The sequence below is a fragment of the Leopardus geoffroyi genome, chromosome B4 (genome assembly GCF_018350155.1).
Source record: "Leopardus geoffroyi isolate Oge1 chromosome B4, O.geoffroyi_Oge1_pat1.0, whole genome shotgun sequence".
NCBI classification, from domain to species: domain Eukaryota; kingdom Metazoa; phylum Chordata; class Mammalia; order Carnivora; family Felidae; genus Leopardus; species Leopardus geoffroyi.
In genome coordinates this window covers 118,159,578-118,187,484 of record NC_059341.1, presented here as the reverse complement: position 1 = coordinate 118,187,484, position 27,907 = coordinate 118,159,578, and the positions used below count along the sequence as shown (strand labels likewise).

Genomic DNA, 27,907 nt, shown 5'->3' with positions numbered 1-27,907 from the left:
ATGTAAAGGAGTCATTAACTGGCCAGATGGTTGTGAACAGGATACGAAAAAAGATTTGTATAACCGTAAAGCTCTGTCCTGCTCAGACTTCCAGCCAAGAGGTTAAGTGAAGGCTGAAATCCTCAGCACTCACCAGACCATATACACTGGTGCAGGGATGTGCTGGCCCAAAGGAAGGGGTGCCTACTTCTAATTCTCACCAAGCCCTCATCCACTGACAAGCTAAGTACCATGTACTGTAGAAAAGGGTGCTTTTCATTTACACAGAGGTACCACATAGGCTAATAGAAACCCCTAAAAGTTAAGTTACATTTCAAGTATTTGGTCTAAAAGATATACAGGAAAAGAAGAAAAACAAAAAAAGGGGGGGGGTGTATTAAATGACATCTGGAAGCAGAGAAAAGCAAGACAAATGGATTGCAGGGGGCATAGAATGCAAAACTAAATAGGGAAGAAGAGTGACTTGTATGAAAGAATTCAACGGGGAAGGAAAGATATCAGAAATCTTATTCAGAAAAGGGTCCAAGGAGGTGGAAGTGAACAAAGAGCAAAGGAGAGAGCAGAATGTAGAACAAGAGATCAATAGAACGGGGAAGCCAAGCACACTTCTGCAGGTACACCCTGGGACTTCCGTCCTTGCTCCACTGCAATTCTTCAGGTTTTGTCTGTCTGTGTTTGTGTTGCTGGGCATCTGAAGAAGAAAATGCTAATGACTTGTAATTTTCAATACTGGGATGCTGAGAATGACAAGTGGCCTACCTCTGCATGAACGCCAGCTTGGCAGTCATAATAGCACTGGCAGACGGCAGTGTAAAGAGTAGCCCGCCATGTCAGGTACCTGACAGACAGGAGCGGGACCGAGAACTCCATACACATACTGGCCCACAGGAGGTATTCCAAGGCCTGAGGAAGAAAGAGCACACTCAAGTAAATTTTCATTTTAAGCTAATAATGATGATTTTTATCTAATATAATCAGATTATAAGTTGTGAGCACAAGTTGCTGACTACTTAAACCAAAAATACCATAAATAGTGAGTCAAGAAAAAACAAGCATTTAAAAAGAAAATAATTTAAAGAATTCAAAATCTCAAGTGAGTCATTTTAGAATATCTTCCTTCTTAGCTACTAAAGTCCTATGAACCCAGCTTGTTTTTATCTATATTTATCAAGTGTCAATAGCAGTCTAGGAGCTAATTCTAACAATGCAATTGTTATTACCTGGCCTGGAACCAATGCATGTTTCTGAAAATCAGCTAGTATAGCAGGGTAGGGGAGATGGAAAAGGCTTCCTCTCCAGTGCCCGTGATACTTAGTAGAAACAGTCCAATATTGGAGTCAAATAGACCTGGGCTTCCATCCTAATTTTATCACCTAGTATCTATGTCATTTTACCTCTCCAGACCTCATTTTTTTTTTTCATCTGAAAATAGGTATTTTAGCACATGGTAGCAGTGCTGTTATGGAGAAGGAGACAATGCACATGACATTCTAGGATGGTATCTGGCACACTGTAAGCACCCCATAAATGGTGCCTATTACCAGGTACAACTTGAAACAAAATGGTGGGGAAAGATCATCATTGTCATTGGCCTGTTGTAGGAATATATGCTTCCCCTCAACCACTGGTAATTCTTTTTATTCTTTATGTCCCCTTTTGGACATACTCCTCCTACAAACTCTATACCAGGAAACACTACTTGACAATACGTATCCTGCAGTTAAAAATTTTCAATCTTTTTCTTTCTTCAAAAATATTCCAGGGGCGCCTGGGTGGCGCAGTCGGTTAAGCGTCCAACTTCAGCCAGGTCACGATCTCGCGGTCCGGGAGTTCGAGCCCCGCGTCAGGCTCTGGGCTGATGGCTCAGAGCCTGGAGCCTGTTTCCGATTCTGTGTCTCCCTCTCTCTCTGCCCCTCCCCCGTTCATGCTCTGTCTCTCTCTGTCCCAAAAATAAATAAACGTTGAAAAAAAAAAATTAAAAAAAAAAAAATTCCAAGAGCTCAAAAGTTAATTTGATTATATTACCTTTCATTCGATTGAATATAAAAAATTTCATCTATGTTCCACATGTAAATGTAAAAAACGTTACTGAGATGAAAATAAGAATCTGAGCCAAAAATCTCAGAATATAAAATTCTAAATTGTATCCATGGAGATATTGACCTTGACCAAGCAAGTCCTCACATGTCTCCCTAGACTATGAGGATACTTCCTCACTTGTCTCCCTGTCTTCGGTCTCACTCAACCCTTGTTCTTCTCATACACCCCCTTCCTTATATATTTTATATAATATATCCACCAAAATTACCTTTCTTTTTTTTTAACTTTTATTTAAGTAATTTCTGCACCCAATGTGGGACTCAAACCCATGATCCCGAGATCAAGAGTCACATGTTCTTCCAACTAAGCCAACCAGGTGGCCCCAAAATTAGCTTTCTAAAATGCAATTTGGGCTGTCTAATTGTGTTTAGAATACTCCCATGGCTCCCTATTGCCTATACAGTGAAGTACAACCCTATCTAGGGCATACACACACACACGTCATTCATTACCTAGTCCCTGCCTTCTCCTCCCTCCATTACTCTTGATCCTACGTCATATACTTAAAGCTACTCCAAAATGCTTTCCATTCCACAAAACATCTTAGTGGCCCAAATACACATGTCTTTGCTTACCCTGTTCTCTCCTTCACCCACCCCATATGACCGAGCTGAAACACTACCTCCATGACTAGCAGTGTTACCTTGGACAATTTATTTAAACTCCATGTGTCAAGGTTCTTCATCTGCAAGATAGGTATAATGACTATCTTATAGGATTGTTTGAGGATTAATTGAGTTAATAGAGGCTAAATGCTTAGAACACATTACACACATAAGTGTTCACTCTGGTGACCACAGTGAAGAAAGAGAAAGTGGAGCAGGAGAGGGTGGAGGAACAAGATAAGGAGGGGAAAGAGAACAGTTGTTGAAGACTCTCCCAATGTCCCTAGAGAGAAATGACTATTGCCTTATTTTTATCTATACCATAATTGCATTATGGGTGTGTGTGTATATGTGTGTATATATATGTATATATACATATATATATGTGTATGTATATATATATATATAATTTATGTAAATGTTTATGTACATATATATTTCACATTTAGTTGCACTAATATGCTCACATGTGTGTGATTCCAAAACTAGACTGTAATCTCTTTGAAAATAGGAATAGCACCATTATTAGATATCACCAGCATCCAGAAGAGTACCAGGTACATAGCAGATATTCCCAAGTGCTATTAAATGAATTCAATGAACAGCCTTAAAGTCAGCAGAACCAACTGCAGGAGACTAACAAGTATTCAAGATTCTCAAGAAAATAATGATAATAAATGTGGACAATGGAATAAAGTCCTTCTTCCAATAACAAATTCGGCCTTCAAAAATTGAGGAAGTAATTAAGGAAAAATATGTCTATAAAAGTCAAACCCACCTTGAAAAGGCAAATTATCAAAATGACCCAGGAGCTTCACATGTATAAAGCAAACCCACCAGACTGACGTAGTATTTAATAATACAAATAGATAAAACACTGATAACATTCAGACCCTATTTCCCTCTCTGGATCTGTCAAAGGCAGTATATACAACATATGTGCAAGCAGCTTAGTGTTCTCATCTAAGAGAAAGAAATCTGGAAGTCCAGAATTCTCCCCTGCGTAGTCAGTTCTGATTCCAGAGGAAAAGAGAGTGCTGGAAGTAGATCAGAGTTTGACACAGAATTGTAATAGTCTTTGTTATCCACTAAGCTCATCCCACTGGAATGTAAATTCACTTAGGAAAGGGACCTTGTTGGTCTTGTTCACCACCATGTCCCCATCTTCTAAAACTACCTGGCATGTAATAGTAAATATTACATAAATATTTGTTGACTGATCATCATTAAAAAGTTTCAGTTAATGGTGCCAAATATGGAATTATGCCAAGTATTCATAGAATCAAAGGGCCCAAAGCCTATCCAATTTCATCCCCGCCAACATCACTGGCACCACCACCTGATGTTCTATACCTTCCCTGCCCCAGAGTTCTCACCTCTAGTAACAAGGAATGTGCCACATTGTATCAGAAGACAATTCTAAATATGAAAAGTGCTTCATTAATGAAATGAACCATCCTGATATACCTTCAGGGCCTCGGTCCTAGTTACACCTTCTGGAATAGCACAATACCACCCCAAACTCACTTCCAAGTTACAGCCTTCCAAGACCTGAAAAACACCTATGCTTCCTGTCATCTCTCCCAGCTCTCTCTCCAGAATAAACATTCCTGGGCCCTTTTATGTATCCCAGACCTGCTCTTCCCTTCTCCATCATGGTTAGTCTCCTGTGGCTTTGCTCCAGGTTGCCAATGTCCTTTAGAGTGATGACTTCTCCACAGTTAAATGAAACTTTTGGTCCCTGTTTCTGGACACTACGTCTCTACTAAGTGGGTCCGGGGTCGCTTTATTGCTGTTTTTGCTGCTGTTGTTGTTTGCTAACCTTGCTGAACTGTGAACTGATGTGGAATTAACAGTCATCAAAACTGTGGAGTTTTCTCACACCTGTAGCACAAAAATCTCATTGTGGATTTTTGCATTTGGACTGTTGCAATTTGGGAAGTATGAGATTAAACCATGTATAAATTTTCCCCTTTTAAACTCACATGTCTTTTCAAAACCCCGTTGGGATTCCTGATAATAGAAATTTCACATTTCAAAATAAAAATAGCTTCAGCCACTAATTGCTCACATTATATTTGAGTTCATGTTCAGACTTAGAATAAAACACCCCAATCACATGTTTTAGTGCCCCAAGGGACCTTAAAAGTGACCTAATCTAACTCCAACAGGCTAAACTGCTTGTAAGCAACAGAGCTGAGACTAGAATTCAGGTCTTTAGACTTACAAGCACAGCAGCATTCCTTCCACCACATCGGGGCAGCCTTGACAAAGGGGGAGTTCTGAAAATCCATCATTCCACTTGGGGTTCTGGAAAACTGTCATTCAGGTTTAAAGATGAAGAGCCGTTTCAAAAAAAAACTTTTAAAAAACCACAAATCTTGATTTGTAGCTTTTTTTCTTGCTCTCAAAAGCTAGGAAGAACTATTTCTATTAATTAAAAAGAAATGATTTCAGTAGAACTGCTTTCTTCATAAGGGAAAAATATTTTTGAAAAACGCAGTGAGAAGAGCCCAGCAAGAGCATGGTTCAGAGGTTGGGCAGGAAACACACACACAATTAGTCAGCTCAGCCACAGGACGGCACTGCAGCATCATTTATACCAGCGCGGATCATTGGAGGAAGACAACACCTGGAGGCATTTCAAAGTTTGGGTTTGAAGTTTATGTAATGGCACATGGAATGATTTGACAATAACAGTTCAAGCCGCAGATTTTACTAAACTATTTCAATTTTATAGTAAAATGAAACAGATATCAACTGTAAGGATGAATATATACTCTACTGTATTCTTTAATGTTTGCTGAGTACTGTACTACAATTTTGAATGCCTCAGAAGAAACTAGATTATACCATAAATGAAAGTGAAGTTGTCATATATCTTTAGGGAAAGAGGCTTCAGAAGCCTGGTCTCCCTCCATTCCTTGAGGTTTTGCTGGTGGCCTGTCTGAGCACCAAAGCAAGTGTTTCCCATTTAGGGAAGAGCCCCTGGTCAGTCCTGGTCTTCAGAACATCTTAAGGAATACAGAGTCGTGTCAAAAACTAGTAGCCCTCCTACATGGCTCCTCCATTTAAGTAGGTGAACCAAAATAGGATGGGTCATGACATGGTTAAATTTAGTCAGTAGGCAATCACTTTTCTTTTTTTTTTCTTTTTTTAAAATTTTAATGTTTATTGATCTTAGAGAGAGAGACAGACAGAGTGTGAGCAGGGGAGGAGCAGAGAGAGAGAGGGAGACACAGAATCTGAAGCAGGCTCCAGGCTCTGAGCCATCAGCACAGAGCCCGACGCGAGGCTCGAACTCACAGACCACGAGATCATGACCTGAGCCGAAGTCAGGCAAACCGACTGAGCCACCCAGGCGCCCCAGGCAATCACTTTTCTAATGGTGTTGAGTGTCAGTACGGTGTAGTATTGGCCTTAGCTACACCTCTAACTAAATGTGAGACATTGAGCCTCAGCTTCTTCATCTTTAAGATGAAGTTAATAATAGCACCTTTCTCAAAGTGGTGGTGTGAGGATTAAATTAGATAATATGTGAAGAAAGTGCTCAGAAGCATACCTGATAAATGGTAGGCATTCATTCAATAAATGATGATGATGATATTGCCCACCTCGTAAGACAATACTGAGCATTGTATATGCCCTTCACACAGAGCTAACACATAGTAGAGATTCAATAATAATAACAAATGGTAGCCATTATGCCTAGATCCTATAGGAATAGGAGTTTAGATTGCTCTAGGGTGACACCGGAAAAGCCTGAGGATCCCATGTCTATTTCTCTTTCTGTTGTATGCTATAACAGACTTGAATTCTAAAATTGCTGCAGAATCGGGAACCCTCATACCCAGAAGCACTCAGATGTGGCTGAACCTCCAAGGACTTGTCCTCATTAAATGGACCCATAAAGTTCATTTATAGCCTCAGCTCAGGAATCAACTCACCAGCTGAGGGCTTGGGAATTTCTAGATGAAAATTATTAATTTCCTTGAAACTTATTATAGTGAACAAACTGAAAGAATCTCATTCCAATCTTCAAGTGCTAACTGTACAACTATCCACCACCCCAAATTTCTTGCATCTCTCACTTGCCCCCATTCCTATCCCACAAGACAGGGGCCATAGAACTGTCCTCCTTCAGCCCTTATTTTGTCAGACAAAAGCTCAAGTTCAATAAGGGGGAGAGGAGATGTCTTACATCGGATCTGAATAAGAAATCATTTTAAGATGACTGTGACATTAAACTAAAATTCTCTCAGCATTAACAAGCACAAACACTAACAGTTAAGTTTTGGCACGGATGTCTCTGCCCTTCAAGGCTCTGGCAGACAAATGCTGTAGCAGACCAAACTATGATGGTTCTGTGAAGCAGTATTTGTTGCTACAGCAAGTGCAACAGGAGTATGCAAATTCTCTTTAGGAAATCATCTGGAACTGAATGCAGAATTGTTGGAATAGTGTGTAGGCCACATTTACATTATTCATGAGACAGTCTCCCTTCATTTTAATTTACATTCAAAATGCTGGCACAGAGCTTGCTCAAGTCACTGTCAGTAATAGAGCTTTTAAATTTGAGGAACAAAACAGAGAGAACACATAATTAATGTTATGCACTGAGCATGCAAGCATCTTTTCTTCCATTTGTATTTTTTAAGAATTGTCAAATTTTAAGATACTTGGGTTATATTTTGAAGAAATAAATTAAAAAAAAATTTTTTTTCAACGTTTATTTATTTTTTGGGACAGAGAGAGACAGAGCATGAATGGGGGAGGGGCAGAGAGAGAGGGAGACACAGAATCGGAAACAGGCTCCAGGCTCTGAGCCATCAGCCCAGAGCCCGACGCGGGGCTCGAACTCACGGACCGCGAGATTGTGACCTGGCTTAACCGACTGCGCCACCCAGGCTCCCCAGAAATAAATTTTTTAAAAAAAGTATCTGACCTGAGTGTTAGAATATTCAGCATAAGGTTTTGCATGCAGGAAAGAAAAATAAAGCAGGAATGTTTCAGACACCAGAAACAATTCAAGCATGGTCTCAACAGGAGTATATTCTCCTTTCTTGGGCTATATTCTAATGACCGGATACTGACACGGGGAATAAATATGTCTCCTACACACAAAAGTGCTACCAACATTGAAGGGAAGTCAATAGAAGTGTCAGCCACTTCCTCAAGCTAAAACTGAGCAGTAAGTTCTAGTAAGTGAGATTCTTCTTATGAAATAAAGGCCCCTTCCCCTCAGCTCATGACTGGGCCAATGGTTAGGTGTACATTCACCCAACTAGCAGGTGGGCCATAAGTAAAGTCCAAGCTGTTCAAGGAGAACAAAGTCCAAACTCCATAGCATCATACATAAACAGGGTAACCATAGTTTATTATCCAAACCAGAACACTTTAAAGAGTGAAAGGGAGCACTATTAATAATTACTCCAGGAAAACAGACATAAACCAGGACTGTCCTGGCAAGCCAGGATGCATGGTCACCCTACCTAAAGATATAGTTACCAGAGGGATGTTCAGTATCAAGTTGACAAGTAATGACTAATCTGAGAGACTGAGAACACTGGAGATTACCTATCAATTTTAGGAATTCTTTCTTTTTTTTTTTCATTAATACTGTATTGTCTTTTTTTAGATTTTTATCTTTACAGATGGTCAAGTTAAAGTAAAAGTATAAACAGTAAAACTATATAATATATACTTATTAACTTTTATTATATAATCCACTGATTTTCTTTCTTTAGCATTCAATGCTAACAAAAGTCTTGAGAAAAACAGGAAATATAAGGCAAGATATTTTGTCAGTAAATTTCATACCTTGGAAGACTGACCTATGATCATCAGTTTTCTGCAAATGGTGTAAATGTAAATGGTACCTAGATGAAGAAGAAGACTGTTAACATGTTTTACAGTTAAATAATGGCAATTTTATATTCCAATTTCTGTTGTTTAAGTCTGTAGTCCCTAAAACAAGTGATCTCATGAGAAAGTCTGATAATAGAGAGTTTATAATCGTTACAATTTTTTTGTAACTTGCAGCCAAATCATTAAAAGAACTAATTTGAACATATTTTAAGTAAGTTGCCACAGGAATCTTTTAGTCTCATTTGAAAGGAAGCATAAGTTTTGAAATATATTGAACAAAGGAATATTTTAGTAGCATAATTTAGGTACCGTGTGGTTTTATTAATTCATACAAAATGCTGTTGGTTCCCATGGCTTCCCTATGATTGAAAAACTAAAGATTTATCTCCAAATAAGATTAGAATACATCTTTAATCAAAATAGCATAATAATAAGCAAAGAAACTCATGAAAATTTAAAAGCAAAACATATAATTTATTTATTTTTTATTTGCAGTGTCATATAATATTTGCCCCATTATTAAGGTATAAGCACTCCAGTGAAAAACAGCATTTCCAACTCGTATTTAAAGTATGATATTTTTTTTTGTCAGGTCATTAATTAAATACCAGAAGCTAGAAAACTGGCAGAGTTGGAGCAGGAATGGGGAACAACATCACCAGACATCTCTCTATATACAAAGGACATTATCGTGCTATAAACATACACCAAAGATGGTAACATACCTTTAAAAGGCATGTAACTATAATGACAAGTAGTCTAAATATTTTCTATAAAATATCTGATCTAAAATGCACAACCATCAAAATTCAACAGTTATGAATCCATGTTTGCACTTAAACTTTAAGAGCTTCTGAGAAAACAGCATCTGCTTCAAAACACACACCACTTGATTAAAATACCCTTGTAAGCATAGCATAATAACCATTAATTATATAAGTCAATAACAAAAATATTGAATAAACTTTTTTTAATTTTTTAACGTTTATTTTTGAGAGAGAGAGAGAGAGAGAGAGAGAGAGAGCGAGTGGGGGAGGAGGAGAGAGAGAGGAAGACACAGAATCCAAAGCAGGCTCCAACTGTCAGCATAGAGCCCGACGAGGGGCTCAAACTCATGAACCGCGAGATCATGACCTGAGCCAAAGTCAGACACTTAACCGACTGAACCACCCAGGTGCCCCAAATAAACTTTTAAACACTTACAGCACCATAAACTTTATAGAGAATGCAATAGGTCCTTAACATTTAAGGACTCAGCCTTCTCAGTGTGACTGCTCCCAGGCCATGGAATTAGTTATTTCACAGAAGATGCACCAGGGAAGAAACCAGTTGGCTAGTAACAGCTCAAGCCCAGCATTCTTATCTCAAGTGGTTTTTGTTGACCTTTACCCTTAATCTTTAAAAATGAAACTGTATAATAGTGTTTCTTCATTTTAAAAAAGTCACCAAGTAAGGATACCCACAGCAAATTCATGCCTCTCCACAAAACATGTGATTCAGGTGGGAGCCAGGAGCCTGGGTAAACATGTCAGTAACGGGAACTGGGGAATTTCAAAAGACCTCAGGAGACTGCCCTCAAGAATGACAAGGGCCCTCTGTCCTTTAAAAATGTGATTTTAACCTTTCCAGCCCTAATATGTCCTGACTTATAACTGAATCCTTCTTTGATGGTTCAGGTTCTTGGCATGGCTCACAAATTCCCACTGCAGAAGCCTGACAGGGAGAGTAAACGATACAAAATGGAAGACGGGTGAAATCTCAGGATACCTCTGAAAGTTTGTTTTGTTCTATTTTTAACTAAATCCCTAATATGAGTTTATTGCCTTGTCACGTGACTCCTTTTCATCAAAGACAGCCACCACCAAAATAATCTTACTATGTGAGGGTTGAATGAGCTGGGTTCAGGTTGGTTGTGAAGTAAGGTATTATGCAATAGTCACACACCCAGTTAGAGTTTGTGAAAGAACCAAAATTGGTTAACTATCTTAAGAAACCAAGAGTGTGTGTGCATAATAGTCAATTAAAAGGAAAGAGAATCAGTGTTAATGTCTAACAGAAAAGGTGAAATGTATTTTTGATAAACTGACTGTAGGTCAATTTATTTTTCTTTAAACTCCGAACTTATTTTAAAACTACAAGGTCTTAGCACTTGTTAATCTCCCAGCTGGAATGCCCTTCCCCCAAATATCCAGATGTCTCAGTCAGGTGTTTACTCAAACGTCATGTCATCTCGTCATCTCGGTGAGGCCTTCCCTGACCCTGTTTAAAATAGCTGCCCAGCTCCAGCCCCGCCTCTTTTCTCCCTATCCCCTTCTTGGCTTTATTTTTCTCCATAGTACTCATCACTATCTAACACACCATTTAATTTTGATTTATCATCTCCCTGAAGCGTTATGTAAGCATGTCTGTTGTCCACTCCTGTGCCCCTAGCACTTAGAACAATGCTCAGCCCTTAATAACTTTGAGGTAAGTTAATTAAAACAGGGATAGTAGTCAGCAAAACTAAGTATATGTATCTCCCACAACCCAGCAATCCTACTCATGTACATAAACCCCAAAAAACGCTAACTTAGGTTTATAAAAAAGACACATGTAAGGATATTCATTGTAGAATAATTTATGCAATTATAGAGGTAGAGCAAACCAGGTGCCCACCCCGAGGGGTGTATGAATATCTGGAACACAACTCAACCTGCAGAATTAACGAACTAGATTTACACATAGGAAACTGGTCAGGTTCTAAAACCACAGGACTGAGTAAAAAAAAATTTTAGGAAACAGAATAAAATCTAGAGCATGATACCATATGTACAAAGAAAAAGCACATATCTAGTAAAGGTATGTGGAAGATACAGAAATTGTTTTTGGTTTTGTTTTTGTTTTAGAATATTAGGATATTTTTGTCTGTGATCTTAAAAAGACTGCAGCCAGGGAATTATGCTGCATCATTTCCACCTACCTCTTAAGCAAGGTCCAACCATGGGACCCACACCTCAGGCCTACCACTCTTCGAGCACAGAACCTCCGGTCCTACCCAGATATGTGAGCAGTTCATGTGGAAGGATGGCAAATGGCTACTCAGGGAATCACAGATTCTTCGTCTTCTTGAGGATGATCAGACACAAAAGCTTCATAGTCACTGGACTGAAAACTTCTTCCAAAATCAGGCTCATCTCTGACAGCAAATGTGAGCTCTCATTTCAATCAAAATGTCAAAAAAAAAAATTATTTGGAGAGGGAGATGAAGGAAAAGGCTAGGAAATGTACTTCCAGTTGCCACAGGATCAGGGAAAATCCAATATGTTTTCTTTCAAGCTATTTTGTCCTGGGTTTACACATAGAGAACACACTGTCATTTTCCTTTCAAGAAATTATCCATAGATCAATATAGTAGGTGACTGATTGTAACTTTAAAGAGAATTTAAATTACATTGAAATTGTGACTCCCTGCTATATTTTGACAGATAAGATTCATTTCAGAAGACAAATACAATATATATGTATGTATGCGTATGTATGCAATGCATATATGCGTGTAAATACATTATATACACACACATACACACACATTCCCAGAGCCCCTCACTCAGAAGCAAGTAGGAAGAGAAGATTGATAAGTAGAAAGCAACAGTCACTAGCCAAAGTATTTGAGAAGAGGACCAATGAATGGATGATGCTTAGAATCAACCTAACTTGCAACAGTCCTTTGATCTTTCTCCACTTATATTTACTTATTAACCACATCCCCTACTTCTTTACACCTGAAACTGACTATCCCCACAGCCTCTGACCCTCCCTTTTAAGTCCCTGCTTACGAGGACAAACTAGAATGCAACAAAAATATTAAGAAGACAAAAACAAAATCCCCATAATCATCTTATTATGCAATGAATGTTTTAAATAACAAGACAGTCAGTCAAATTACCATCCAACTTGGCATTTAAATAACTTTCTGAAAGGCGTGATGAAAAATAAAAGACATTGGTACATACCGTTGAAAATAATCCAGCAAAGGTGTTCCAGTGGCAGAGCCACCTGCATGATGAGTCTTAAGGAGGACAAAATCTGCAGGCACTGGGTCACAGATTCTTTATTCTGCAGGTTCACATCATTGTCACAGACCAGTTCATAGTTGCAAATATTTTTGCCACTTAAAGCATGAAACTGAAACGCAGGGAAAATACAAAGAACATAAATAAAGTTTATGCAACTTAAAAAAGCATTTTCTTAAAATGTGAAAAATTAAAATAGAAATGATTCTGCTTAACTAGATTATGCAGGGCTATAGACTGAATATTTGTGCCCCCCCAGTTTATATATTGAAACCTAACCCCCATTGTGATGGTATTTGGATGTGGGGTCTTTGGGAAGTGATTAGGTCATGAAGGTAGAGCTTTCATTACTAGGATTTGTGTGCTTATAAAAGAAACCTTGAAAGAGCTCCCTACTGCCTTCTGTCATGTGAGCACACAGAGAGAAGATAGCCATCTATGAATTAGAAAGTGAGCCCTCACCAGACATCAAATCTTCCAGCCCCTAACCTTGTGCTTCCCAGCCTCCAGAACTGAGAGAAATAAATATTGTTTCAGCCATCCAGTCTATAAAAATATAATAAGATAAAAACAGAGAGGGAGGCAAACCATAAGAGACTCTTAAAGAAAACAAACTGAGGTTTTCTGGGGGTAGGGGGCAGATGGGTTAGATGGGTGATGGGCATTAAGGAGGGCACGTATTGGGATGAGCCCTTGGTGTTATGTGTAAGTGATGAATCACTGACTTCTACTCCTGAAACCAATACTACACTATGCGTTAACTAACTTGAATTTAAATAAATAAATTTTTAAAAAACCATCAGTCTATGGATTTTTGTTATAGCAGCCCTCAAGGACTAAGACATATGGAAAGAAACGCGGTAAAAATGGTTTCTTCAAAGCATCTATTTAGTTAAGATTACTTGTCTTTAGTCAAAAAAGAAAAATTCAAAAGAAAAAAAAGTACAAAATTCTATTTCCAAGAATATGGAATTAAATCACATTTTATAAACCCTCCTCATAGCATTTTGCCATATTAATGTGGATGCAATTATTACCATTTACACAATTCATTCACCAAATGTTTGTTGAACACCTCTGTTTGCCACACTCTGCTAAGCAACAGGGACTTGAGAATGAAGAAGATGTGGTCCCTGCTCTTCGCAGAAGGAAAAGCATTCCAGGCACATGAAGTGTTAGGAATGTTTAAAGTGGTTGCTGTGGTCACTGAACTGAAAGTCTTTTATAAGGTTGGGTAAGAAGGCTTAAAATAAAGAGATTAGGGGTGCCTGGCTGGCTCAGTCCAAAGAGCATTCAACTCTTGATCTCAGGGTTGTGAGTTCAAGCCCCACATTGGGGATAAAGATTACTACAAAAAATAAATAAACTTTGAGGTGGCTGGCTAGCTCAAGTCAGTACAGCATGCAACTCTTGATACCAGGGTTGTGAGTTCGAGTCCCACATTGGGTATAGAAATTGCGTAAAACTAAAATCTTAAAAAAAGTGAGGGATTAGGCTATTGAGATAGTCCATGGTCAGAACATGGCATGCATTCCATATAATTCCAAGGAATATGGACGTTAGGTAAAGGGCAATATCAAGGGGCAGTGGAACAAAATGATTTGATTTATAGTTCAGAAGTTAATTCTGATAAAAGTGTGGAAAATGAAAACCAGAGGGTGAGGCACAAGGCTACAAGCATGGAAACTGAGAGAGATCAAAGGCCTTTAAAGTAGTCCAGAGATACCAGGGTCCTAAAATGGGTGCTGGAATCAGGGATGAAAAGATTTAAGTCTTGTCTGAGTCCATGGGATTTCGATGTGGAAGGAAGATAGAGAGAGTGGTCTACAGTGATTTCCTGCTTGGGTGAGTGGCTGGTGCCAATTATGAAAGAATGGTGGTAAGTTCAACTTAGGATATGTCGAGTGTGAGATGTTTAGGACATATATCTCATATGAGAGATTTTGGCTAGAGAGTCATCAGTACTGCTAAAGCTGTGGGAGTGAACCCTCAATAGTACAAATGGGCCTTGTTCTACCACATAAGACTTCCCACTTGGATCCATGCATACTATTTCTAGCCACCATATAACTGGTATCACAGAAAAAGAGATTTATAGATTGCATGTACATGTTGGAATCGTTATCTTCAAAATGCTCTGTTAGGGGCATCTGGGTGGCTCAGTCAGTTAAGTGTCTGACTCTTCATCTCAGCTCAGATCATGATCTCACAATTCGTGAGTTTGAGCCTCAGGCCCTATGCTGACAGTGCAAAGACTGCTTGGGATTCTCTCTCTCTCTTTCTCTCTCTGCTCCTTCCCCCAACTCAGGCTCGCTCTCTCTCTCTCTCTCTCTCTCTCTCTCTCTCTCTCTCTCAAAAATAAATAAATATTTTAAAAAATGTTCTCTCAGTGTGCCTGGGTGGCCCAGTTGGTTAAGCATCCGACTTCTGCTCAGGTCATGGTCTCACAGTTCATGGGTTCGAGCCCTACATCAGGCTCTGTGCTGACAGCTTGGAGCCTGGAACCTGCTTGGGATTCTGCGTCTCCCTCTCTCTCTGCCCCTCCCCCACCTGCTTGCTCGCTCTATCTCTCTCTCTGAAAAATGAATAAACATTTAAAAAAATTTTTTTAGATATTCTCTCTTTTAGAAACCAATAGTGATACCTAATATTGTTTGAGTATCAGGCCCTATTCTAAGTCTTTTATTATCTCAGCAATCCTAAAACAATCCTTTGAGGTAAGTCTTATTGCTATTTCTGCTTTAGAGATGAGGAAACTGAGGCACAAAGAAATTACATAACTTCTCCAGGGTCTCATCATTAGGAAGTGGCACAGAAGCTCCTCGAACCCAGGCAGCCTGGCTCTATGGACCAAATTCTTACCAACTCTGCCATAATGCCTCTCTATAGTACGTATAATGGGGATCATTAAACAACATGAGTATCTTTGCACAAAAATATTCTGATAGTAAATTATACATTATTACTGCTTCATCTATGATCTTTATGCATTGAACTCCAAAATCTATTTCTCTAACAAAACTTCTCAAGACTTCTAGTTCTGCATTGTCAAGTTCCTGCTGGACTATATTCAATCCATTCATTCTCTTACTTATTTTATAGATATTTATTGAGAAGCACAGAGTGCCAGAACCTTACACTTAGCATGGAAAAAAACAAATTATTCATATTTTTTCACGCCCTTCACAACAGTCCTGCTGACATACTCTTAAATTTGCTTCACTGCTTTACTGTCTGCCTCCAGTCTTTGTCCTTCTAATCTATTCAGCGTGGTGCTTCTAAATTAATAGAAGATTATATTCTAGAATATATCATTTCATTTGTTCATTCACTGAGTAAAGCTTTATTGTGCATCTATTACATATCCAGTACTGTTCCAGGCAATACAGATTAGAGATTAGAGCAGTTCCTGTCCTAATAGAGCTCACATTCTAGAAGGGGAGACAGGCAATAAAAACACAAACAAAAATGTATCTGATGATAATAAGTAATATAAAGAAAAATAAAGCACGACGCGCAAGAGGACATGAAGTAAGGGAGGGATGAGCTACACAGACATCTAGGATATAACCTTTCTAGAAGAAGCTCACCAGTGCACTGGTGCTAAGCCAGAGAGGCTGGGTGGAAGCAGGATCATGCAATAATAGCACAAGAGAAAAAGATGGGGCCATGGATCAGGGTAGCACAGGAGAGGACATAAAAGTCCAAACTCCTAAGCTTTTCATTCAGTACTCCTCCTAATGGGATGCCAACTTATAATGCCCAGTATTCTCAATCACGTACCTATGGTACAGCCAAAATGAACTGCTCAATGTACCCCCAAAGCATGCCCTGATGTTTTCTTCTTATTAAACCATACACTGTTTCCAAAGCCTTGAATACTCATCAAGTTTGGAATAACATAGCTTGGGAGTTACTCTGATTAGGGTTCAAACACCAACTCTGCCCACTGCTTCAAGTGGGCTGGGTTTCTTAGTGTCTGTGCCCTCCTCTGTAAAGAGGCATTATAGTACCCACCTTCTAGGACTATAATGCGGCTGCAAGACAACAATTCATATAATGCATATAGAAGAGTACTTAGCACCCACTAACTGCTCAACCAGTGAATCAATGGTAGCAATCAACATAATAATAATACTGGTATACTAGAAATAAAGCATAGTATTTTTTGTATCAAAAGATCTATGTTTGATCTCCTGAGCCACTAGTTAACTGTGTGATTAGCTTTCTCTTTCTCTTTTGTAAAATAGGGATAATAATAGTTTCTAATTCATGAAGTTGTTGAGGATCGAATATGTTTTCCAAAGCACTTCGTCAACTAAAAGCATTCTACAAATATATAACAATAATAACCGCCTGCTGAAAGAATGAGTGATTATAGTGACACAATCTCCAAAACATCTTCACAAAGTTTAATACGTGCACTTTCTTCTCCGCCACTGAAAACATTTATTAAGCAACTTAGCACACAAGCAAACACCATGCTAAGCAAATGAAAGACATTTAGAAGCTGTCAACTAAAGAATACATTGCATGGCTAATCATAAATTGTAGCTAAAATAGCTACTGCTTTCATCTTACTGTATGAGCAGAAGTTTTGTCTCCAAGGCCTTTTGGAAAAAAGGCAGTTTTGAATTGATTCACATCTGCTTTATTCTCATCAAAGTTGACATGGAACTGCTGAAGGTACCTTCCATAGCACTGTAAAAGGGCCAATTTATATTCCTGAAATAAAAAGAGGACTTGATGCAAGTTTCAAAATACCATTTTACTTATCATTATTAAAATTCAGGAACATTCGTATTATTCTTCATAGTATCAATATTGATTATTACTACTACTACTCTTATTACCACCATCACATTACCACTACCATTACCACTAGCATTTCTAAACACATATTATGCAACACACACTGCACTAGCTGCATTATTTCATGAATTCTCCTCCCAACAAGCCTATTGTGAAATAAGACCATCACAATCTCCAAGATGATATTATTCACCAGGGTGTGAATAATGATGATATAATAATGGGAATATTCACCAGGGAGTGTGTGGTAATACCTATATATACTCAAAATCCAAAAATTCAACATCAACCTATCCTGGTAATCCACCCACTCAGAGACGAAGATAAGTTGCATAACTAGCCTTGCTTTTCTGATACCTCCTAAGTTCCAAAAAAGCAAGAAAAGGCGGGGGAGGGGGGAAGTAGGAAGGGAGGGAGAAAAGGAGGAAAGAGGGAAAGAAAGAAAGAAAGAAAGAAAGAAAGAAAGAAAGAAAGAAAGAATAAAGAAACGAAGTAAGGGAGAGAAGAGAAGAAAGGTACACTCTCTCTCCTCTCTCTCATCTGCCAACAGCCTTTGAGGCTACATTAGGACAAATCAAAAAAGTCTGAGCTAGGGTGCCTGGCTGGCTCAGTCGGTAGAGCATGTGATTCTTGATCTCAGAGTTGTGAGTTCAAGCCCCATGTTGGGTGTAGAAATTGCTTGAAAAAAATAAAATAAAACCTTAAAAAAAAAAGTCTGCGCTATTGTTAGCTATGATTCTTGCTAGTTCTAATTCATGCTTATGTTCCCATTACAGAATCAGAGCTCATTTCTGCAGCCCACAGGGCACAGGTGACCTGGAGTTTCAGGGGAGGTGAGGTGAGCCAGGCTGTGGATATGAGTCAGCCTCCTCCCCAACAACTGTCTCCAGGAAAAGCAGCTACTCTATGTGTCAACTGCCTGTAGGGGTACGAAGCCCCTTGGGAGGCAACCACAGTCAAACTTTTGTTTCTATTTCTATTGACTTGTTACTTGTTTACTAATTAATTCTGAATCTTTCCCTTTCTAAGTTGGTTCATAAAATGAATTCAAATCTAGGTTCCAAACAAGACTATTCCAGGGGTTCCTGGGTGACTCAGTTGATTGGGTAAGTGTCTGACTCTTGATTTCCGATCAGGTCATGATCTCACGGTTCCTGAGTTCAAGTCCAGCATCAGGCTCTGTGCTGACAGCATAAAGCCTGCTTGGGATTCTTTCTTTCTCCCTCTACCCCTCCCCTCTGCGCTCTCTCTCTCTCTCTCAAAAATAAATAAATAAATAAATAAATAAATAAATAAATAAATAAATAAGACCATTCCAACAAAATGATCTTTACTGTAACTAAAATATAGATTCTAGAATGGAAGTAACAAGTTCATTTTCAGTACTCTACCTTTATCAGTCCACTTTCTCATAAGTGAAAGGTAGATAAAAATGTTTTCTTTGTTCCTTTAAGTAAATTTTAAAATATCCTATCTGGGCCTTTCTATCTGAAATATTCTGAATCCTTAGCCACTACACAGCATGCACTTACTTTATCAGCTTCTAACATGTTCTTCCATCCTCCCTCCACCAATATCCACTCCACCCACCTGAATACCCCACAAACAACCCCAAACTGTGCTATGTATCACCAGCTTCTTATATTGAGAAGCATAAAAATGAGAGGGGACACTCTTCTAATGCTTGTCAAAGTTATTCCACTTCACATGAATAAAGCTCACAAGTTAGATCTTGCCCATTTGTTTGTTTTCTATAGTTTTCCTACAGAAAACTTTTTTTCTATAGTTTTTCCACAGTTTTCCTTTATTTTCAAGTTTCTAAGAACCACCATCCAATGATATGAAGCTAAACTGATGCTCTAATTTTGGCAGCAGAAAATAGATCTTCATTATGAAATTTCCTCCACATCTTATTCTCCATTTGGTAAATTTCCCTCCAAAACAAAACAAAACAAAACAAAACAAAACAAAACTTCGTGTCCAGAAAATAGAAATGGAAGAAGAAAATGAAGCTAAAAAACTGAAGATCGAGAAAAAATTGAAAAAATCCTAAAATCACCTTGGGTAAAATAACTCTTGGTCCGTGGATTCTAGATGTGTCAAACATTCACATTTAACTTGGAATAATCTGGGCCTATGCCAGAGCTTAAGGGGAAAATTTACATTATCATTAACTGAAACCCAGCCAGGTGGTCTTGGTTGGTTGGTCTTACCGAACCAAGCCCATGAGTTCACAGCAATCCAAGACGTGGGCATTAACTATGGAACCAGAAATAGGGCACAAGCTCAGTTTGGAATATGATACTAAGCAAGAAACAGGGCATGTAGGGAATGACTGCTATAATTACATATAGCAAAACGTTAAGGAGTTGAAAGTCATTAAAACAGGGCACTAGGAACCAGACAACATAGCAGCTGGGCCAGGAACCATGAAAGTTGTCACTGGGCAAGGTCAGTCACATGAAAATCAACAGGAAGTGGTGTCTGGGTTCCTTTGTATAAGGTAGGAACATGATGACTCAGCATTTCCTGTTGGGCACCTACCACACCCTCTGTTAACTAGGGACTGCGCTCCCGCCCCACCAACCCCAGCCAGCTGTCTTTCCGTTCAGGAATCTCTTACCTCTGGAAAATCTCAACTACAAAATTAAAAAACAAACACTTTTTTGGTTACTGTGCCTCATTAAAATTTGTAAGACTCATTCATATTTTTCTAAGAAAAAAAATCAAATCATGTAAAATAGGAATGGCATCAAACCAAATAATAATAACAATTAGTCAAGTAATTTTCACTTAGGCTCTTTTTTCACTCCTGAGGCACTTACTTTTATTTCACAAAGGCTATCTCCAACCTTCAGAAGCTTTTCATTGTAATAGGCAGCTGGCAGCCGCGGGGCATATTTGGTCCAGATATTAAACAAAGAGGTGGCACTGTAAAAATCATAAAATAAAATATCTTCAAAGTCAGCAGGAAACCTCAATTAATTAGCAAACTATCCTTAAGCACTTACTTTGTGCTGTCTTTCCAATGTGCCTTACTGTTAATGTCTAATTATTACTAAGTATAGTTAAAATTATTGCTTCCTTTATGCCAAGCACTGATCGAAGCTCTGTACATGCATTTTTAAAAACAGATTTTATTTTTTAGAGTAGTTTTAGGTTCACAGAAAAACTGAGCAAAAGGTATGGAGATTCCCCATATACAGCCTGCCCCATACACATGTACAGCCTCCCCCATCATAAACACGCCCCACCAAAGTGGTATATTTGTTACAACTCATGAACCTACATTGACATATCATTATCATCTAGTGTCTACAGTTTATATTAGGGTTTACTCTTAGTGTTATACATTCTATGGGTTTGGACCAGTATACAATGACGTTTACCCATCATTATGCTATCACAAAGAGTAGTTTCGCTGCCCTAAAAATCTTCTGTGCTCTGCCTATGCATCCCTTTCTCTCCCTTCACCCTAGGCAACCACTGAGGTTTTTATTCTCTCCATAGTTTTGCCTTTTTCAAAATGCCATATAGTTGGAATCATACAGCATGTAGCTTTTTCAAACTGGCTTCTTTTACTTAGTAATATGCCTTTAAGATTCCCCTATGTTTTTTCATGGCTTGATAGCTCATTTCCTTTTAATGCTGAATAATATTCCATTGTCTAGATACACCATGCTTTATTCATCCATTTACTTACTGAAAGGTATCTTGTTTGCTTCCAAGTTGTGGCATTTGGAATAAAGCTGCTATAAACATCCATGTGCATTACTCAGCAATCAAAAAGAATGAAATCTTGCCATTTGCAACAACATGGATGGAACTAGAGCATATTATGCTAAGCGAAATAGAGAAAAACAAATATCCTATGATTTCACTTACATGTGGAATTTAAGATACAAAACAGATGAACATGGGGAAGGGAAGCAAAAATAAGATAAAAACAGGGAGGCAAACCATAAGACTCTTAAATACAGAGAACGAACTGAGGGTTGCTGGCAGGGTGTTCCTGGTCTAAAGGGTGATGAGCATTAAGGAAGGCACTTGTTGGGATGAGCACTGGGTATTATATGAAAGTGATGGATCACTAAATTCTATTCCTGAAATCATTATTACACTATATGTTAACTAACTTGGATTTAAATTTTTTTAATTAAAAATTAAAATAATAAAATAAAAATATTTAAAAATTCACATGCAGGTTTTTGTATGGATATACGTTTTCAACTTCTTTAGGTCAATACCAAAAAAAAAAAAAAAAAGCATGAGTGCATGGATTGTATGATAAGGGTAGGCATAGTTTTGTAAGAAACTGCCAAACTAACTTCCAAATTGGCTATACCATTTTGCATTCCCACCAGCAATAAATGAGAAGTCCCTGTTACTGCACATCTTCTCCAGCAGTGAATGTCAGCGTTCTGGATTTTGGCAATTCTAATAGGTATGTAGAGGCAGCTCATTGCTTCAATTTTCATTTTTTGATCATACATGGTGTGGAGCACCTTTTCACTGGTTTATTTGCCATTTGTATTATCTTCTTTGGTGAGGTGTCTGTTAAAGTTCTTTGATCCATTTTTTAAATCAGGTTGTCTTCTTATTCAGTTTTAAGGGTTTTTTTTGTACATTTTGGACAACAGTCCTTTATCAGATATGTCTTTGCAAATATTTTCTCCCATCTGTGGCTTTTCATCTTATTCATGGTGTCTTTCACAGAACAGAGATTTTTCATTTTAATGAAGTCCTGTTTATCAACTCTTTCCTTCCTGGACTGTGACTTTGGTGTTACACCTAAAAAGTCATCGTCAAACCTAAAGTCATCTAGATTTCTCTTATGTTATCTTTTAAGAATTTCACAGAATTGCATTTTACTTTTAGGTTTGTGATCCATTTTGAGCGGATTTTTGTGAAGGGTGTAAAGTACGTGCTGAGATCCAGTGTTTACATGTGGATGTCCAGTTGTTCCAGCACCATCTGTGAAGAAGACTACCTTTGCTCCATTGTATTGCCTTTGCTCCTCTCTCAAAGATCAGTTGCTTATATGTATGTGGGTCTCTGGACTCTCTATTCTGTCCCAATGATGCATTTGTTCATTCTTTCACTGATACCACACTGTCTTGATCACTGTAGCTTTAGAGGAAGACTTGAAGTCAAGTAGTGTCAGTCTTCCAAATTTGTTCTCCTCCAATATTGCATTAGCTATTCTGGATCTTTTGCCACATGCATTTTTTTCTCTATTTCATTTCTACAACAACCCTGAGATAGGTAGTATCAATATCCCAAATATATAGTTGATATATTGATTGACTTGAGGGTCAGTGTATCCATGATCTTAACAAGTATATTACTATGCCTGCCTGTCCCCTGGAACATAAACTTCCCGAGGGCAAGGACCTTGATTTGTTATCCACTGTTATCCATTGCCTAGCCTCAACAGTAGTGAATACCTAGTATACATACATAGTCAGTAATTATTTGTTGAAAGAATGAATGAATAAATAAATGACTAGGAAAAAATTCCTTGTTCTTATTTTTTTTTTCTATAAAGAGTTCAAGGATTCCACTATCCTGTCAGTCCATTAGGGTCCTGCTTCCATCCACCAAGTAAACAAGAACAAAACATACAATATTCTCAGAACGGTTTCTAATCAGTTTCAAAAGGTAGCAGATCGTTGCTCAATTTGTTCATTTATTTAGTTAATACTTACTCCTTCCTTCTCTCTCAGAAATTATAAATGCCTCAAGGAAAAATCCAAATTTCCCTTAACAGTTGTCCAATCCTATCTCATAAATTTTTAAATGAGGACAGTGTTACGTACAGTGTTAAATGAGGACAGTGAATGTGTGTGTCCCCTTGCAATTCATATGTTGAAGTCCTAACCCACAGTGTGGCTGTATTTGGAAAGGGGTACTCTAAGGAAGTAACTAAGGTTAAATGAGGTCATAAGGGTAGGGCCCTGGTCTGATGGCATGGATGTCAATCTAGGAAGAACACCAGAGAAATTGCTTTCTCTATCTCTTTCTTTGCACTTGCTCAGAGGAAAGGCTATGAGAAGACAAAGTGGTCGAGAAGTGTGCTTTCACCAGAAACTGACCCTTCCAGAACTTGATCTGGGACTTCTAGCCTCCAGAACTGGGAGCAAATAAATTTCTGTTGTTTAAGCCACCCAGAGTATGGTGTTTTGCCATGGGAGCCCAAACTGACTAATTTGTAATTAATAATTAATAATTAATAGCCCAAACTGACTAATTCAAGTAGGAATGTAAACTTAGGGATTAAAGATGACTCTAATACTTACAATGTATATGTTTGGATATTATCAGAACAACCTCAACAGAAATAAATAGATTAATTCATTCAAGTAATTAAATGATATAGATTGAGTGACAAGGGAGGCATAGAGACAGGATATTCTTACCTTCTTGCACAGATTAATAATATTCTGTAGTAGGAAAATACATACATGTACCAAGCAGTAAATAACCATGCCCCAAAAATTGTGTGAGAAATGGAGCCACAGAAATTTTAAAAGGAAGAGGCTTTTTGGTTTGGATTTTTTTTAACATTTTTTACTTTCACTTGCTGCTTCATGAAATGCCACAGTATTAGAATAAATATAATGAATCCCAAAAAAGTCAGCATGTCTTACTAGAATTCTTAAATTATGTAGATGAAAGACTTAATTCTTCTAAACCTTAAAGATGAGATAATGATGACTATGTTTATTACTCACAAACGAAAAATACCAGCTTTGTTAAATCAATCAAGGTTACATAAGAGAATTTTTTTAAGTGAACTTTAAGTTCAAGTTAAGACTGTTCACTGGGAATGGCTTACATAATGATTAAACAAGGAAAATATAATGTGCACTATAATGTGCATCATTTAAGAAAATGTTAATGTCCTTTGGATTGCTGATTTATTATAGTTGCTGCTGGATATTTAGAATTTTCTAAAATAGGAAATCATAACTATATAAACAGAGTATCTAAATCTCATGTGATTACAACAAAAGCATACCTTTAAAATAATCTATCATACTCTGAATTTAATGACATTGCTGTTATGCTCAAAATCTATATTTAGATACCCTGAATTTTTTGGCTTATGGAAGTTCCTATAATTATATATTTTTTCTTTTAAAAACTAACCATCTGTCAAATATGTTATAAAAGCGAATCCTACCTAACTGTATTCCTAACTGGCCTCCACATTGGCATTCTTGTTCCATTTGGATAAGACTATATATACGTATGTATATATATAAATTAAATAAGATTAATCCCTTGCCCAAAACTACCCAATGGTTTCCCACTGCATTTAGAATAAAAGCAAACTCTACAAAAGGCCTCCAAAACCTTCCATAGCCCTACCTATGCCTCTAATCTCACCTCACACCACTGCACCCACACTCACCAAGCCATGCTTAGCGGGCTTCTGTCCATTCCTCCCAAGTCTCTGGCTCTTTCCTGCCAAGATTTTCTCACATGCTTCTTCCCTCTGTCTATCCACTCTCTTTGCCTGGTATCTTTCTAATCTCAGCTTAATGTCACCTCCCTCACCATTCGTTTGAAAGTAGGTCCAAGGTGTGTTCTCTTCAAGCTTCTGCTCAAGTGTCACCTACTCTGACCACATTGTTGAAAACTGCAGTCTCCTATCTCCCCCCACAATCCTTCCTCACTTTAGTTTTCTCCCAAGCACTTATCACTTTCTAGTTCACCATAAAACTTATTTAAAATGTTTATTTCCTATTTCTCCCTCTAGAATATAAGCACCAAGAAGGCAGGGATCTTTGTCTGGTTCACCACAGTATCCCCAACACCTAGTATGATGCCTGGTACATGTAAGCATTCAGTAGCTTCTTCCTTTATAGCACTTGTTGTTTGTATATTGACTTAATGATTCAATGAAAGCCTATCTCTCTCTCTCTCTCTCTCTAAACTCCATGAGTACCAACTCCCTACCTATTTTGTTCACCACTATATAAACCATGATGAATACAATGCTGGACACATAGTAGGCATTCAATAAAAGTTGTTGTGTAAATAAATAAATACCTAAATTGTGTGAGAGATTAGATTGCTAAGGTCCATGTCAGTCATTAACATTTATGATTCTCTTACAGTCTCTTTAAAGATGGGACAGATACTATACTTACCAATCGGCCCAGGTCTACTTTCCCATATATAACATTAACACTTACTGAAAATATAAGGATACTAACCCTTGAATTCTTTCAATACCAAATATTCATTGAAAGTTTGCTCTATCCCAACCACCAGGCCAGTTGCTAGAGATAGAAAAATAAAAAAGAGGCACATTATCCAAAGTCAGCAGGGAGGTTCCATTCTAATGGAGGAAACAGCACACAAGAAAACAAATAAATAAAAAGTATTAATTGATGGCCAAACCTGCATTACATTGGAAAGGCACTCTACGGAGGTAACTGAGGTAAGACCTGAAATAAAAGAGGGAGCCAGATATTTGAAAAGCCAAGGAAAGAACATTTCAGACAGAGGAGGCAGCAAATATAAAGGCCCGGGATGAAAAAAATTGTATCTGTCTCCCTGGAAAGTCCTGAGAGAGAAGTGAGGGATGGGCTGAGATGAAAAAGGCAAGCAGGGCCAGATGCTCAGAGCCTGGTGGATGGCAGAAGAAGTCTTAAATTTATTCTAAAAGCAATAGGAAGCAATAGAAAATCTATAGACAAGAGAGCGGGTGATTGCTTTATAAAGATTACCCTGACTGCTCAATGAAGGACAGACAGATTTCAGACTCGAGAGGCTGTGGGGAAAGCACAACATGGTGGTGGCTTGAACTAGAATGCTCGTGGGAATGGGAAGATAAAGTGCTACCTAAGGCACAAGCACAGAAATGTTTGCGATATAAATATAGCTTAGGTGTGTAATGTGCTTTCATTGGTCAATTCTTGGGGTTCTCATCATATTTGTCCCATTAGCAGGATTTGCCACTGTTAATCCATCATTACTTCCTACTTTGAAACAGTTTCTCTACCTGGCTTCCAGTAAACCACACACTTTTCTTCCCATCTCCTTGGCCACTCCTTCTTAGTCTCTGCCAATTTCTTATCCCCTCAACTTGTCAATGCTGGAGCGTTCCAGGAGTCAGTCCTCAGACTCTCCTTTTTTCCATCTACACTCCACTCCCTTAACTACTCCATCAGGTGTCATGATTTAAATATCATTAGTACACTGACAAATCCCAAATGTATATCTTCTCTGACCTTCAGACTTGAATGACCAACCGCCTACAGAATAGTTCTGCTTGGACACTGAATTACATTTCTGCAATATATCTAAAACTAGATGCGGGACACCTAGCTGACTCAGTCGGTGGTGCACGTGACTCTTGATCTTTGGGGTTCTGGGTTTGAGACCCATACTGGGTGTAGAAATTACCTAAAAAAAAATTTTCTTAATCTATAAATAAATAAATAAATAAATAAATAAATAAACTCTTGATCTGCCCCGTTCCTACCAGAAGCCTTTTCTTCCCACAGTCACTATCCATCCTAGGAAATTCACACTTGTCATTCTCCCTCGCTGCCAACGCTTCCTACAGAAATCTTCATCACTTGCTATTGTATCTCTTTCTCATCTTTCTCAAAGGCTACTTTTCCTGACTTACCCTGACCATGCTCTTAGCTACCCCCATTTTAAATTTCAACACCATCCATTTCTTCCATCCCCACTCTCTGCTCTAATTTTCTTCTAGCACTTCTTTCCCTGTAAAATGATTTCTTTACCTATTTGTTTAGCAGCTGTCTGTAGTAACAAAAATGTATGCTCTATGAGGATACAAACTGTTATATCTTTTTGTTAATTTGAGGTTTTCCTAGTTCCTAGAATGGTACATGATATAGAGTAGGTGTTCAATAAATACTTAAAATGCATTAATGAAGAACAAATATAAGTTAAAACTATTTCTTCAATATTAAATGCATGAATGAAAAATGAAAGTTGAAATTGTTCACTATTCTGGTTTTCTTTGACATTTGTCTGCATTTGTAACTGTCAGGTTTGTGAGGTATTTTGAGTAGGAAAGAAAGATGGTGACATAAACAGGAAAGAATCTTAAAAATGAGTACTTTGAAATTCACTAATAACATGGGGATAGAAACCCCCAAAGGGCAAACATATGTGCAAAATGAGTCACAAGATCAATAAAAAGTCATTGTGATCCTAACAGCAATATAAAAAGGAATTAGGTATAAAAATGAATTAAAGTGCACATGTTCACAGAATCACATAGTTAATGGCATCAAGAACTAACTTTTTCAAGAACCTAAGCCACCTCAAAGGTATTCCTTTTTCCTCATATACAAAACTGTACCCACAACATGGAAAGTTGTGAACCCCCGCAGTCCCCGAGTGAGCCAATTTACTGGCATGGGATAGCGATTGGGGAACACTCAGAAGGAACAGTGAGTTATGAAACACTTCTGTGTT

At 38.1% G+C, this 27,907-nt stretch overlaps 1 protein-coding gene across 3 annotated transcripts in view; it reads right to left on the bottom strand.

Annotated features, from left to right (window-relative positions):
* CFAP54 (cilia and flagella associated protein 54) overlaps positions 1–27,907 on the bottom strand; it is a 291,595-nt gene that overhangs the window by 262,261 nt on the left and 1,427 nt on the right. For all 3 annotated transcript variants that reach the window (XM_045463273.1, XM_045463270.1, XM_045463272.1), the window contains exons 2-6: positions 20,263–20,368; positions 17,207–17,350; positions 12,566–12,737; positions 8,526–8,584; positions 760–903 (exon numbers count right to left, since the gene is read on the bottom strand). In XM_045463273.1, coding sequence (XP_045319229.1) covers positions 760–903; positions 8,526–8,584; positions 12,566–12,737; positions 17,207–17,350; positions 20,263–20,368 — 625 coding nt within the window. The remainder of the gene's footprint in view (positions 1–759; positions 904–8,525; positions 8,585–12,565; positions 12,738–17,206; positions 17,351–20,262; positions 20,369–27,907) is intronic.